General features: G+C 44.8%; 1 protein-coding gene across 3 annotated transcripts in view; it reads right to left on the bottom strand.

The window, feature by feature from the left end:
* The window catches only part of ADCK1 (aarF domain containing kinase 1), an 88,383-nt gene that overhangs the window by 35,419 nt on the left and 37,172 nt on the right, over nucleotides 1-15,792 (bottom strand). For all 3 annotated transcript variants that reach the window (XM_068148662.1, XM_068148664.1, XM_068148663.1), the window contains exon 5: nucleotides 771-929. In XM_068148662.1, coding sequence (XP_068004763.1) covers nucleotides 771-929 — 159 coding nt within the window. The remainder of the gene's footprint in view (nucleotides 1-770; nucleotides 930-15,792) is intronic.

The following is a 15,792-nucleotide window of genomic DNA, read 5'->3' as shown; positions in this document are numbered from 1 at the left end:
AGTCGTTTGCCATTGGAATGGGCTGCCCAGGGAGGTGGTGGAGTCACCGTCCCTGGAGGTGTTCAAGAGGGGATTGGATGTGACACTTGGTGCCATGGTTTAGTCATGAGGTCTGTGGTGACAGGTTGGAACTGATGATCTTTGAAGTCTCTTCCAACCTTGGTGATTCAGTGATTCTGTGATTCTTGCCTAATTGAATCCCTCATTTGTGAGTCTGCCTGTGTTGGGTGATCTCCATGTTTCACTGTGTTTGTTTCCAGCATCAACCAACTCAGCACTAAGCTGCTGATCAAGAACAAATGCTGAATCACAGCAACCTTAGCCACTGTTGAATCCATACTGGAATATAATTGAAAACATGCTAACCCTAAAGAATGATCATTCCTTGGCCACACAGCCCTGAATGCAAGGGCAACTGAGATCTGTTTAATCAACCAGTTGATGGGCACACAGGCTGAAGAGAGACTTCAGGACTCACGTTCTAGTTCTTAAATCTCATATGGACTTAATCTGTTGTCATTCATGTTTACCTATCATCTCATTCTGCCCCCCATCACTCTTACCTTCTTGCTCAGCTTCTCCTTCCACACAATCACGTGCACTGTAATACTCATCAGCTTTCTGTATTATTCCCATAAGACAACACTTACATTTGGAGGTTTCAGGGCTGCAGGATGATGGTGTTACACCTGCTTACATCACAGGTAAATATGTCTCCCATAGGTTTTGATAGCAATTGCTCTGTAAATCAAGTCAATAGCTAGTTTTACCTCCATAAGCAAAATATCCTTGGAGCTCTGGGCTTGGACCTTTGGGTGCTGGATTTTCACTGCCACCGTTCTTCCATCCTGCAGGACTGCCTTGTGCACCTGAGCTAGTGATGCTGCTCCTAAGGGAGTGTCCTCAAAACTCACGAACAGCTCTTCTATCTGCCAGGAAAAGAGATAGAGATATCAGCTTTGGGGTACCAGACACTGTCCTAAGGAAAGCCTTGCCACAGGACAAAGACAGCAAGTGCCAAAGCTGGGGAGGCTCATCCCTTTGATATTACCTCTCGTAAGACCTGAGCCTTGTTGCTGCTTGGCCTCCCAGTGAAAGCTGCCAAGCACGGAAGTGCCCTGGATATATTTTGTTTATGAAAACCTGTGGCAGACCCCAGCAGTACATTTCATCTAGGACATGGAGTAGTCAGGCAGCAAGTGAGGGACCCCTCCTGAAAATGTTTTGCAGCGGTAATATCCAGCATCCTTGATTGCTACTGTGTGCAGAAGTCAACAGCTGTCCCTTTGCATGTATTTCTTTTGCATGTATTTAATGCCACCTATCATCACCCCCTGAAACCTGACACTTCATTGTTTGCAAGCATTACAGCAGCAGCACTGAGCTTACTTGGTCAAAGCCAGCGTATGGCCAGAAGCAGTGGTAAGGGGGTGGGCATGGGGACAAAAATTGCAGTTTGCACCTCTGATGATTTGCCCTGAAAATGTGTTTGATGTGTGCCCTGGTTTCACCGGGTTAGAATCAGAACCAGTTTTATAGCCAGGAAAAGAGTATTTCTGAGAAGACTGCAGCACCCAATTCAGTGAGAACAAAGCTGCTAAGACACCATGGGTTTGTTTATGGCTAGCCATGGTATGCAGGTCTCCATAGTTATCAAGGTCTTTAGCAGCTTTAAGTTAGACAGATGCTAAAGCTAGGAGGAGCAAAAGCAGCTGACTGAAGCTGGCCAACACACGTATTCCATACCACAAACATCACGCTCAGTATAAAGACAGTCCCTGGAGAGTCTTGCCCAAAACTAACATTCCTGTTCACTGTGACCCTCAGTGTTTTCACTGAAGCTGTGGTGCTCACAGTGCTTGACATCTTGCACTCACTGCAAGTGCACAGCTCACAACCACTACACTGCCTGAATACAACCTTGTGTACTTTCTGTTAGTATTAAGAGGGTTATTGTTTTCTTTTGTTAAATCTGTTTCCATTTCAGTCCATGTGTGCCTTTTCCAAGTTCCTCTTGCTAGGGACATGGGATGTCACTGGGCAACACAATTGGCTAAACAAAGACAGCGTGATAGACTTTCTCACACATCCAATAAAAGTAACCAGTGCTCTCAGCTCAGAAAAAGCACCAAGTGGGGACAGCAAAGCACTGGCAGGAGAGGAAATTATTAGCAGTTCTGGCTGTGAAATCCAGGACTAGACTATAAGGAAAGTTGCAGATGAAGACATAGATTTACCAGGTGAATGAACAGAATGCAAAAACCAAGGCAGCCATGGGTGTGGCAATGGGAGGTGGGCAAAGGCTCATCTTCCCTGCAGAACACAGCACCCTGTTAGAGACTCTCAGTGCAGCACTGGACAGCTTGAGCCCTAAAAACTGTTACTACAGTAGTGTGGTATCTGCCTTGTGACTAGCTCTGCACCGTTAGTTAGCTCAGAGGGAGTGCCAACACAGTCATGAAGCTTCAGGCATGGAGCTAGTTCATGTAATGCTAGTTAAGGGTTTCTGTCTTGCTCTGCAAAGCAAGGTGCAAATAGGCTCTGAGGTATCAATAAGTCAACAAAGGGAACCTGTCCCACTCTTCCCGCAGGCTGGACTGGTTTGGGGCAAGCAGCTGAGAAGCTTGTAATTTATGCAGTAACAAAAAAGAAGGAATGTCAGTGCATTTTTGTAACCTGCTTTTTAAAAGGTAATTAAGGATGGGAGCTGCAGAGAGCTAGTAATTAACTATGAATAAAGACTTTCTAAGCAAAGTCTTCATGCAAAGCACTTGAAGGAATATTCTTTTTGCTGACAACGAAGAAAAATACTATACAAGGAGCAGACTGTTCCCTCCTGCAGCTGCCAGGGAATGAGCCCCCTCCCACACCACCCTACCCCTTCTCTCCCAGTACCTTCTACAGAAAACTACTGCTAGCAACAAACTGGAGCATTTGCAGCAATTAGATTCCAACAGAGACTCAGCTGCCACCAGTAATTCACGAGGAAGGTGCATTTTATTTATTTAATTAATTCCCTTTGGTCCTGGCAGCAAAATCAATTAAGTAAAAACAACTGCATTTAAAAGCAACTAGTTATGTGGTTTTTAATTACAGCAGGTCCATAATTCAAACCTATTGACGTTCATGTCCCAAGAGAAAAAAGATTTTTCTCTCTTTAACCCCCACCCTTTTTTGCTAACTCACTTCTGGATTTTGAGGCTCTTCTTTCAGTTTAGTAAAAAAGAAAGACTTTTTCCTTTATGTAAAGTTTGTCTATCAGCCAAAGAGAGGATATCTTAAGGGGAATAATACAGACAATATTCTTGTGTCACTACATTTTTTTAAGGAAACCTCCTTTGAAGACAGCTGCCCCTAGGAGTTCTTTTGGGCAGAAGTACTGCTTTTAAAAACTTGATATTTAAAATATGAAAGCCAGGTTAGCAGTCACAGAGCCAGCTGCAATTCAAGAGGGAATTTGTGCAAACCCACAGGCTGCAGGTGAGGGCAGCGAGGTGAGGAACTGCAACAGGGCCTGCGAATTGACAGCTCCTCCAGGAGCGTAAGGGTAGAGTGTGCACATGGGGGAGGGAGTAGATCACAGCCAGGCCATTACATGAGCAGCTGTGAGGCTGAGATAAAGCAGCAGCACCATTACAGCTGGGTTCCAGGACCCCCCACTTAGCAAATCACCCTCATTCATTATGAAATTCTCTTTTCACAGCTCGATGGAGGCAGCTAGTGCTTCTGATGCAGGCTGTGTGTCCCAGACAGGCAAAAGCAAGCAAGAGTCTGTATGACTTGGGAGCAGAGGTGAGCGAGGCTCCCATGTTGCCTGCCAGAGAGCAGGGTCCTTCCCCAGGGGTGGAAGCTGCAGCCATTTCATGCAGGCAGTGAGTTCCTGGAGCAGGCTGCAGGCTCTTCCTGCTCACGAGCACCTAGCTAATAGATGCCCTTAACAAAAACTCTACCCATGGTTTTGGGATGTATAATGAGCAAGCAAAGGTCCAGGATAGTCTCAGAGCCCACACAATATAGAATTCTCAAGCTTCTTTCAAGCCACAGCTGGTCTCAACGGGCCTTCTCAAACTGGCTCTTACCATCTGTAACCCTGGCAGGAGATGAAACAAGCACAGTTTCCAGACAGCTTTAATAAATATTTAAAAGAGAGAAGGAATTTTAGGGCTGCTCTTTTAAAAAGGAACAGGACAGCCAGCTGCAGGTTTACAGCTGTGCAGGTGAGCAGTGTCCCTGCACGCAGTAGATTCCCTCACTAGCCTCCTGCACAGCCAGTTCCCATCAGGTATGTGCTCAGCCAGCCAGTGAAGGTGCCTGTGTACTTCTCTGGCTGGAAATGGAGTCCTCACCATTTAAAGAATGAAACTTGTTTGATTTTAAATATGTAAAATCTTTCCATGATTGTTGGTATTAGTATTCACACCTCAGGGAGATGATACAAAAGCTCTAACAGGATCTATCTACTTAGGCACTTATTAGTATGTATTTGTGTTGAGGTGGCACCTAGAGACCATCATTAAGCCCAGAGTGCTGCTGTATAAGGTGCACTTCCACTGCAGGCCCTGCACAAAGTCAGCTTTATGGGAGTCCCCAGCTGGCACCGACAGGCCTCCTCACATGCTGAAGTGCCTTCCCAAAGCACACAATGCTCTGCTGGAGGTCTGTGGCATACACCAGCTCTGCTGCAATGGTGAGTATCAGAATGCCTCAGTATTTTTTGTGAATCTGTCCTTAAACACTGAGGAAGTTACTGAAAGGCAATTGGATTTAAGCTCCCAAATCCTGAGTCCTTTCTGAAAGTATTACCTTACATGACCTGCCCAGCATGTTATGAGAAGCCTACGACAGAGCTGGGATTTAACCCAGATATCCCAAGTTCCAGCCTGATGTCTTAATCTCCAAACCATAAACGTTAAATGTGCATGTCTTGCTAGCTAATTTCTTTTGAAATACACTGCCTCTTAATCCCAACCTTTTTATATCCATCTGCTGCACCAAATGATCAAATATTACTGCCTGGTTTCAACCTGCCCACTCCAGAGGGATATTCCCTTCCCTCTCCACAAAGGCTGCTAACAAGGTAGCCTGGAGCAGGAGCTGAAATCACGATGCCCCTTCCTGACCCAGTGATGTCATCCTGAGTGGAATGTGGTGGCTGCAGTCTGACGTAGTGACCACAGCAGATGAAGCACCATGTCATGTATCAGTAGTCTGTTCAGGACAAATTTAGGATGCACTGGGATGAAGGATCACTAATAGAAGATGTCTCAGCAGCCCAGCCCTGTTTAGCTGGCAGGCTGAATCCCTTCCAGCATGGTGCTCCAGAGCCCTGTATATGGTGCAGCCTGAATAAGGCCACTGTGGGGTCTAAGAACATTTTGCATTACAAATCCTATCCAAGAGTTTTCCAGAAGAGTCCATTACAGTTTTGAAAATTCCACTCTTCCACAATCACTTACAAAGAACCTTTCCTCTACTCTGCCAGCTGAACCAGTCCAGTACAGGTGGTGTCAGTGAAGAGACTTTCAAATGCTCAGCACTTCCCAGGGGAAGAGAGTCTTGCACCAAAGCATTTTGAAAAATGCCTTCAAATATTTTCCAGGACATCAAAGGACTCTTCAGCCTGGAAAGATAGACAATAGGGAGGGAATGTCACAGAGCTCTATGAAATTACTTCTGTCATGGAAAATGGGATTGGGCATGCTCATTCACTCCACAGAAGAACTTGGGGGCAACAAATTGTCGATTAGCACACAAGATTAGCAAATGGCAGGAGTAAAACAAGGAAAAAGAAGGGGGTTTTTTTCCTACACCAATTAAGCTGGACAATTTATTGCCACAGAATGTTATGAATACCAAAAGTCCAGCTGTGGAGATAAGTCACTGAAGAAAATCACAAGTTATTAAACACCAATATACAATCTTGAGACCAGGCAATCTAACCTTTGGATTACCAGAACCAGGAAGATGATACAAGGTAAAGCTTAACTGTATGTCTGCCATGCTTTTATAGCCTTTGTCTCTTAGCCAATATTTGCTACAATTAGAATAGAATAGAAGATAGAATAGAATAAACCAGGTTGGAAGAGACCTCCAAGATCATCACGTCCAACCTATCAACTAATCCAACCCACTTAATCAACTAAACCATGCAACCAAGCACCTTTACTGAATAAAAAACCCAATCCTTGCCTACAAGACACACACTGTGGTAAATGCTTTAAATAAAGCACAAATAATTCTAAACACTAAGGTTACAAAGAGATCAAACATGTACATTTGAGACTAAATAATGTGCATGTTCATGCCCCTTGTATCCCCCTTCCTCCAACATTCCATCTCACAGCCCATTCCTGAGGCTACATATTTGGGATCAGAATAGGTAACATGGAGTCTGAACCAGCTATTTTCAGAACTACCTTGCTGTTACTCAAGAGAAGTTAATTCCCAAAGCCACACAGTTAGTGGCAGGGTAGTGGGCTTCAGTATTTTGTCTGATCTGTACAGTTATCCTTATGTTCTTCAGAATCTCTTCCCGCCAAACTGACCAATGTTCATGACAGCAGCATGGACAATGCAGGAATTATTTCAAGGGCTGCTAGCTTGGGAAACAGTTGCTGTTTGACAGCCTAGAAAAATAACTGAGAGACCCTGTAAGATTCTGAGTCTTGCACTTTGTATTTGGAAATAGCAATGTATTGGATCTCCTGCTATTTTAGGAGGGACTGACAAGGCAACGCAGGATCAACTTGTACTTCTTGCCTCCAGGAAACTCATCACAGGCCATGATACAACAGAGCTTCATTAACAGTACTGTGTTACAATGGCCTGCAGTAGCTCAGTCTCCTAGCATTTTGATGCCATGTACAGGAAGATGCAAATGGGAGAGCTGGGCTAAATCCATTCAAGGCAAAGAGAACCATACAGTTGGGAAACAGGTACATGTCAGAAGCAGACAGAAATAAAGTGAATGCAGTAGGTAAATTTTGCATATCTCCTTGTGCTGTGATTCTTCAATGGAATTCCCTTGATGAGGTGACTTGATTCATCCATTTATTCCATTCCTGACAGACACAGCACTGAACAGTCCCCTCTTAATCATAGCTACATGGATGGTGATTTGCTAAGGTGAGCTCAATCTACAGGAGCTTTCTGAGATTTACACAGGGATCATGCAGTCTGCAGCCTCCTAGACCAGGCAGCATGGGGCACTGTGACAATGGGATTTGTGAGCTTGTTGGAAAACAAACCAACACAATACCACTCTGGGAAGACAGCAGGTTTCCCTGGGGAATTTTGAGGGCTGCATTTGCCATCTTAACACCACCTAGTACAATGTCCCCTCTATTTCATGTGGCAGAAGAGCTGAAGAGTTACTCAGTTCTGTAACTGATACATTTTAAGGCTTGTGGCTCCCAGAACTTTTGGAATTCACTTTATTTACACTAGGATCCTATTGCTCTCAAAAATCTGACAGCCTTTCCTGGAGCAGGTTTATAAGATGTGAATTACATCCTAGGTTGGTCACCTTTTGAAGAACTTAACTGTCCATGGCACCAAGGACTTACCAACCCCTGCAAGTCTGTCAGACCAAAGGGTCTAGGAGCGAGAAAATGTTACCTTGGAGCAGAGCAGTCTACTTCCCAGTGAGCAATGAGGGTTTTTTCCATTGTCCCAGCCTCTCTATTCCCACTACAAAAACAAAATATCACAGTATTGCTCCAAGAATTATTAAGACAGCAAAAACTGAAAGATTAGATTTATCACAGCAGACAGTGGATTATGAAGAATAATTCATCAAACGTCAGAACAAACAGCCCACAATTTACAGGCGGCTTTGTTGAGTCAGTGAAATCTGATTGGACTTCTCCCCACCTAATGAATGCCAAACCTAATTGATGGCTCCTAAATGCATCTGTCAAAAACAAGTATTTATTAACTCAATATTTTTATTAATACTGTAGATATACACAGAAGAGTGGCTTTGTTCAGCATGGGTTCCCTGGTGTTCAAACACATGTAAGTGTGCACACACAGAGAGGTATACACCACACAAATCCACAGGTAAAAGGTATGCATGCATTCTGAAACAATTAGATATGGCTTGCTACACCAAATCCCTGCATCTTTCAGTGCACAGGATGGAAAAGCAATGTGGTCCATCTCAAGGGGAGGTGTGCCTACCTAGAATTTTTTAGAGCTGAGCTCTTACACTGGCTCTCCATGATATCCCACATGATGCTGGACCACACCATGCTGCAGAGCTCATGCACAGATGAGCAGAAGTAGGGCTGGCCAAATAGCTATAAATGAGCCCTTGTTTAATTTCTAAGGGCCAAATTTCTAACTTCAATATCCTTTTTAAAAGAACTTATCTGTATGATTCATACACACAGCAGTTATTACACACACAGCCAAAGACATTGAACTTCATCTGCCAGTGGTACGCATTTGCTCCGGGCATGTTGATCACTGCTAACTTGGTTTATCACTGCTAATGTTGCACCACAGTAGCACAACACCAGGGCTGTCCATCAACTATCAGCTTTTCTTCTGGGAAAGGGCTGTGAGACAGCTTTCCTGTTATTTCTACCTGGTACCACTTTGGTACTCTGCATTCCACTACCAGCTGTATCACTTAGAATCTTCTCTGGGATCCTACCAACAGCATTTCCCAGTGTAAAGCCATGAATCTTACAGAAAATTAACTCTGCTAAAGGAACAGTTTTGGATTGCATCATCTAGAGACCAAAGTTGGCTCAATCATTCACTGCCTGATCATAGAATCACAGAATTGTCGAGGCTGGAAGTAACCTCTGAAAGTTATCCAGTGTAACCCCTTCTGCAGTAAGCAGGGGTGTCCTCAGATAGATCAAGTTGCCCAGAGCCCTGTTGAGCCTCACTTTGGTATCTATTCTCTGTTCCACTCACCCATCATCCTCTTTAGTCTCTTCTGGATAGAAATGCAGTGGGAGACCCTACATGAAGCCATTCTTGCTTTTATCTCATTCATTCACTGAACTGTACAGTAACAGTGTCAGTCCACTTGCTATAGTACTTCTAATTGCTACAGAGCCATACTTTAAGGAAAAGTGCCCTTTTTTCCATTCCTGATGGCTCTTGCTTTTCTGTGCTCAGACATACTCATGGTAGGTTCATTTATTTTCTTGAATAAAGTCAGATCCTTAAGACAAGACAGAACTGTCTGAGAATATCACTCATCCTCATCCTGGATCGAAACCAATCTCAGTGGTGACAGCTACAATAGGCAGTAACAGCAAGGAGCAGACAGAGCTGATGTAAATCTCCTGAGATCCTACCTGTGAGGTGGACCTCATCTCCGAACTCTCTGAAGGGTCAGTCAGTTACCCATGGCTCCCACAAACAAAACAAAAGAACAGAACACACCAAAATACCCAGTCCAATAAACACACCAAAACAAAATACCCAGTCCAATAAACACACCAAAACACCCAGTCCAATAAACACAAGGATTGCCATGGTCATACTGGAACCTCACTGGCTCAGGAACTTCCTCTGGCACAAGGAGATGAATGTCCTTCATCAATTAAGCCACTGGGTGTCCTACTACCTTCCAGAGACAAAGGATACGAAGATTAACTGACACTGCACATCAGACTGTCGTAAGTCAGATATTAAGCTGGATAGTAGAAAAGCAGAGTCTGGGTATTATTTGTATGGCCAGTCCAACAACTCCAGGGACACAACCACATGCAGAGAGAGGAAACAACAAAACTGGGATGTCTCAGAGTAGGTCTCTAACCTATCCACCAGTATGAACATTACTCCTGGTACTCCACTTCATGCAATGCAGATAGCTTTCCCCATGTCAGTAATCCCATGCTCAAATTGCAGGAGGTAGTTTCTTTGCAAAATGTCCATTACCAAAGGAGAAATTTTGCTGTCAGTTCTGGGGCCCTCAGTTTAGGAAGGATGTTGACTTGCTGGAGCGTGTCCAGAGAAGGGCAATGAAGTTGGTGAGGGGCTTGGAACACAAGCCCTATGAGGAGAGACGGAGGGAGCTGGGGCTCCTTAGCCTGGAGAAGAGGAGACTCGGGGTGACTTTATTGCTCTCTACAACTACGTGAAGGGAGGTTGTAGACAGGCAGAGGTTGGTCTCTTCTCCCAGGCAGCCAGCACCAGAACAAGAGGACACAGTCTCAGGCTGCGCCAGGGGAGGTTTAGGCTGGAGGTCAGGAGGAAGTTTTACACAGAGAGAGTGATTGCCCATTGGAATGGGCTGCCTGGGGAGGTGGTGGAGTCGCCGTCACTGGAGGTGTTCAGGAGGAGACTTGACAGGGTGCTTGGTTGCATGGGTTAGTTGATTAGGTGGTGTTGGATGATAGGTTGGACGTGATGATCTTGAAGGTCTCTTCCAACCTGGTTTATTCTATTCTATTCTATTCTATAATTTTAAGATGCAAGTCCAGATCTCCTAGAGAAGCAAGAAGGTGGGAGAACCTTGCACTACTGAAGTCTATTTCCTCAGTGGTAACAAAGCACCAGTCCCTCTAATTCTGATGTGGCCATTGAGAAAATGTTCATTTCCTGTTTCCAGATGCAGTCAATCAGCACAATCACCTGGTCTGTTCAGCATCTCATTTGTTTCCACCCCAGAATAAACTCTTGGGCAGCTTGTTGGTGTTCCACTATCCTAAAACACTTCCACACCCCCGTCTGTCTGTGACTGGACACCACCAGCAGCTACTGTTTCCTCATCCAGAGGGTCAAGCCAAAGTCCACCAGCAACACTGCTTTTGTAGAGAGAGCAGGTGGAAAATTATAGTCTTTCAAAATGCACACTAAATAGTGTCACTACTCTCTCTGTTTTGCATGATCTAAGCATCTTATAGCCTATACAAAATGCACAGATCAAAGTAGTGTAAGGCTGAGGCATGAATATACATTTATATACACACTTGGTCACTTCCTTCCTTTTCATCATGCTGAAAAATAAAGTAGTGACTTGTGAGTGACTTATTCCCTGTAACAGTGCAGGCTATGGGGCTACCTCATGTTCTCTGCCCTCCCCTTGCACATAAAGACTTCCTTTTATCTTAATTTCTCTTCCACCTTGAGCTGTCTCTCACTTGAACAATGCTGATTGAATCTACTCTTTTCTCTCTGTCTTTTTGGAGAAATATTGCTTCACCTGCATCTCTCCTGCCTGCAAGGATGGAGCCACACTTGTCAGTCATTCAGACAGACTGGGATCACAGCCCTTCAAGAGCACACAACTTCTCCACCCCCAGTGCTGAAAGCACTCACTCTCTCTCTCCCCCTGCTAACCAAGAAGGGTCTCAGTTTTTATACCAGCATGTAGTGAGAGCAGGGCAGAAGACAACTCTCTTGCAGTCAACAAACTTCTTTCTGCATCCCATCTGCCTTAAGGCAATTCCATGGTTCAGGAGGAGCAGTGGTGACCCCTTTCTCCTGAGATCTTTGTGGCTTACTGTGTTCTCTGCAGCTGCTCAGCTCCTAAGCAACAGAGCTGAAAGTGCTAACATAGCAGGAACATCCCTGTAGTTCCTAAGGAAGGCAGCAGTTTCCCCAGACTTCTGCTCTTCTAATGGTTCTGTCATGGTATCTGAGCAGCTTCCTTACCCCTTTCCCAGCTTTCTGGACATGTTCCACAAAGCTCTGCTGACAGCCCCTAGCCTCACCACTGCATCTAGGTAACAGCTCCCATAAAATTTCCACTTCCTTTCTGGTGACTTCTAGTGACTGTAAATAGAGACTACTTATAGACAAACTACAATTTCAGCTTGTCTCAGACATCTTCTTTCAGGTAGTCATCTCTCTGTTCATATTCAACACAGAAAAAGCAGTTTCTAATAGTCTCATTCAGACCATCCCTCAGTGTCTCCTTCCATCACAACAGACAATGACACAAACTTTCTGACAAGCATGCATACAGAGTTGGCCTTGTCATCAACACTGACCTATGTCATTTCCAGACTAGGTCTCCATCTAGTACTAGACACAAACTACTAATGCTCACTAGTGATAGGTGACAACAATCCAACTGTTCTCCCCAAAGTTCCCATTCCTCTGGAGCTACAAATGTAGTAAGACATGTGAGAGCCCCTGGCATACCCAGAACCCCTTGGCTGAATTCCTGCAGACATACTCCCAAATGACTTATCACTTCCACAGATGCCAACAGCCTGTGGCAAAGATAGCACATTTGGAAAGAATGACCAAATCACAGAATAGCCCAGGTTGGAAGGGATCTCAAAAGGCCATGTGGTCCAACTTTTCATGGGAAAGGAGCCTAGATGAGATTATCTTGAAAAACTTCAATAATGGGGACCCTACCACATCCCTGGAAAAGGTTGTTCCCATGATTGATAGTTCTCAACATAAAAAAATTCTCTTATATCAAGACAAAACCTCTCCAAGATGCCACAGAGAAGAAGACATGCCACACAGATGGGGCCAGCTGGCATATTAAGCAAGAAGGTAAGATTCAAGAAAGTACCCATAAGCAAATGAATTTCCAGGACCCTTTTGACTTCAGGCATAAACACATCCCTGCCATGTACAGGCTGAAACATGAGTAGGAAAGGGTCAACAGACCCACAATAAACAGGCTCCATAGTTAGTTGCAGCCAGGCAGAGGGAGACTCTGCTGAGATGCCCCAAGGGCCTTGTCAGCAGTAAACCTGCACAACAGCAGCAGTCCTGTGAGAAATAACCAGCTGCCAGAGACTGAGAATATATAGGGACCTTCGGGAACACACATCACCTGTGCCTCATCTCAAATGCCTCTGATTCAGCCTTGAAAGCCTAGGGGCTTAGAGAGGCACATGGGAGAAGGGGTGGTGAAGAACCGTCTGTGGGCAGGTTTATGAGACTATACAGAGAGTGGGGAGGAGATGTCTAGAGGTATGTTTGGAAGAGGTGAGCTACAAACATCTCATCAGCAAGCAAGGCTGTGCAACAGCTTGTGCAGAGAGTTAAGGAGGAGGCACAGGGCAGCACATTTGTGTGTGCAGCTTGAGTGGAGCAAAATCCTCCAGTGTCAGAGAGGCAGGGTCAGGACAGGTGTGTGGGTGCAGAGACAGGGTGTGCAGAGGGAGTGGAGAGCTGTGTTGCAAGGCTAGGTATCTGGCAGGACAGTACATGAGTATATGCTACGCTGACAGACCCTTCTACTCCAGCTCCTGAGAGAGAGGCATACTCCCATGGGTACTATGTGGAATGCTCTTAGGTGTCTTCTCAGAAAGAGATGATGGAAAAGTGGTTCTAGGCTCAAGACAAAGAGCAGAAATGACAAAAGGAGCATTGCACTATGAAGCAGCCTATCATCATGGTGGATAAATGATCAGTACAATAAAAACATCACAGAGAGCAAAGCCCAGCCCCAGTCAAACTCTGCCCAGCTACAATGCCTTCCCCAGGCTTTGGTCAGAATTACATCAATGCAAGCATGATAAAGTTTTATTGAAGCACAATATAGCTCCAGAATAATAATAGAGAGAAATGAGAGTGAGGATCTGAAGCGGACATGGAAGTACATGTAGCCTGGCAGACGTGGGCAGCTCTGTCTGAACTGAATTCATATCAAGAGCAGGATTTAATGAGGTCACTACCATTAGAAGAAATTAGCTAAACAAGTAGGAAAGCTCTGCTGAAGATGTAAAGCTTCTAATCCAGTTACTCTTGCTGACTGTGCCTTGATGGGATACTGAAACACTGTCACACCTGGCAAAACAGCCAGTGCAAGAGGCACAGCTGTATAGCAGTTCACACCACCAAGAAAAAGGTGTGGGGACTGAAGAGAAGTCAAGGAAGAACGACTTACAAAGGGATCTGGATGGGACCCTAGAGTTTGTATCCTTTGCAGCCTGCTCTCAGGAAAAGTAGAGATCCAGAAAAGCAATTAGAGAGAGACAACTGCATGGCAAATTAAATCCACAAGCAACTCTGCCAACAGTATCACTGACACCATGCTGGGGAACAGGTTCCGTGCATTCCCTAATGACCAGTTACACAGACCCTGGAGCTCAGAGTTCTCTGCACTGATCCAAAGAGAAAAGTCCAAAGAGAAAAGTCCTATGCTTAGCCAGGTACATTATTTCATGTTCCCTCCCTGTCAATCTCTCCTCTGAATATCAGCCTTCCCTTTCTTCTCCTGCCTGTATTTTCCCTGTTTTCACATCCCTACAGTTTATTTATTATCCCTCTCCCTTCTCCCCATGTTTTGTCGTTTGCCCCCAGATCTTCTTGTTGGGCTGCAAGGTTCCTGGTTCAATGGCACAACTCAGCTGATTTACTCTTCTTAAAGCAGAGTCTGCTCTCATGTAAATCACCCTCCAAACCCAGCCTGTGAAATGGGCTTGTTCACTAAACTCTATGAATAGGGAAGTAGGCACAGCTGGCCTATTCATAATCAACATAAAAAATAGATTAGCACTTTACAGATTAAACATTATCGTTTCAAGAGTTAACATAAATCAACTACACTTACAGGCCTAGCATTGCTGCTGCCACTGCACAGTGACAAGCACTGCAAAGGAAGGGCTGCCAGTCCAGGCTGCAGTGGGAAACTGCTTGTTTGTCTTCCACCTTGAACGCACATTCTTTTCTGGCACCCCAAGGGTGTACTGCTAGAGGTTGCTACAAGGAGAAAAGTGGGCTAAGGCAACAAAAGTAGGGGGTTAATTTTGATTAATTTACATGCATTTCAGAGCAATCCAGCAACCCACTATTCCAGAGCCACAATTCAGCTGCCCTACTTTACTTCCTGGAGTTGATGCAAGTCAAAAACAGATGGAGCAACAGTCAGTGTCTGGAATAGGAATAGGACAAGGAGCCTTTAAACACCAACTGGTACCTAGCTCTGTTTCCTGTAGTTCAAAATCACTGGGCTCCTGTAGATGAAGCAAAGACATTTGGGGGAATTCTATCTAATGTAAGTAGGGACACCGATCTCAAAACACAACTCATCATAACTCCAGGAGTCACCTCACCAAGGACTCCAGACATGCCCCAAGGAGAGCAAAGCCAGAACAGAGTAGTCCAGAGCCTGCTACTGGTCAAGCTGCACCTCTTTCTTCATAAAGGACAGGACACAAAGTCACTGGAGATGCTCCACCCAACACATTGTCATCAGAGTGCTATGGCTGTGCAGACAACAGAGAGCTAATGCCCATAGAACCAGTGCAGACCATGCCCTTTCCCTCCCCACTGCCCACTCACGGAGAACCACCCAGTGTCCTAAACGTTTAGCTTGGGACACCCAACCTGTAATTCCTGAGCTGGTCCTGAAAAAAACCTTTGACAGGATATCCCAGTGAGAACCAGACACACAGCTCTTTCAAACAGAAAGGAAAAAAGAAAAAGAAAAAAAGAAGTGAGGTTATAATCCAAAGGACAAAAGACAGCCTGGGACAGGACACTGTGGGCTTAGAGGGTTTTTTGGCAGCCAGGGCAAAAACGCTAGCAGTTCACAAAGGAGAGGGCACCAAAAGTCACATGGAGAGTCTTCTTTACTATAACCCCTTTTAATAAGCCCTAGTAATTTTAATTGCTCTAGCCTCCTTCTAGCCTTTCTTGATAAATGGGAATAACAGTTAATAGACCTGAACCAATCAGTTACATCCAATAAGCTGTTTGGCAAAATTAGCTTTGTTCTCCACTCCAACTGATACCACCTCGGTTCCATTCATTATCTGAAATGAGCCAACTAATGGATATTTTCTACTAATCATGTGAAATTTGGAAGGCTTGGTGCTGAACAGCCTCTTCCAAGAATTTGCCAGTTTGAGA

Source organism: Melanerpes formicivorus, unplaced genomic scaffold, assembly GCF_026170545.1.
Source record: "Melanerpes formicivorus ecotype bairdi unplaced genomic scaffold, bMelFor1.0.p_v2 SCAF_17, whole genome shotgun sequence".
Classification (NCBI taxonomy): Eukaryota; Metazoa; Chordata; class Aves; order Piciformes; family Picidae; genus Melanerpes; species Melanerpes formicivorus.
Note: the sequence above shows the minus strand (reverse complement) of the source record. Positions and strands in the feature narration are given on the sequence as shown.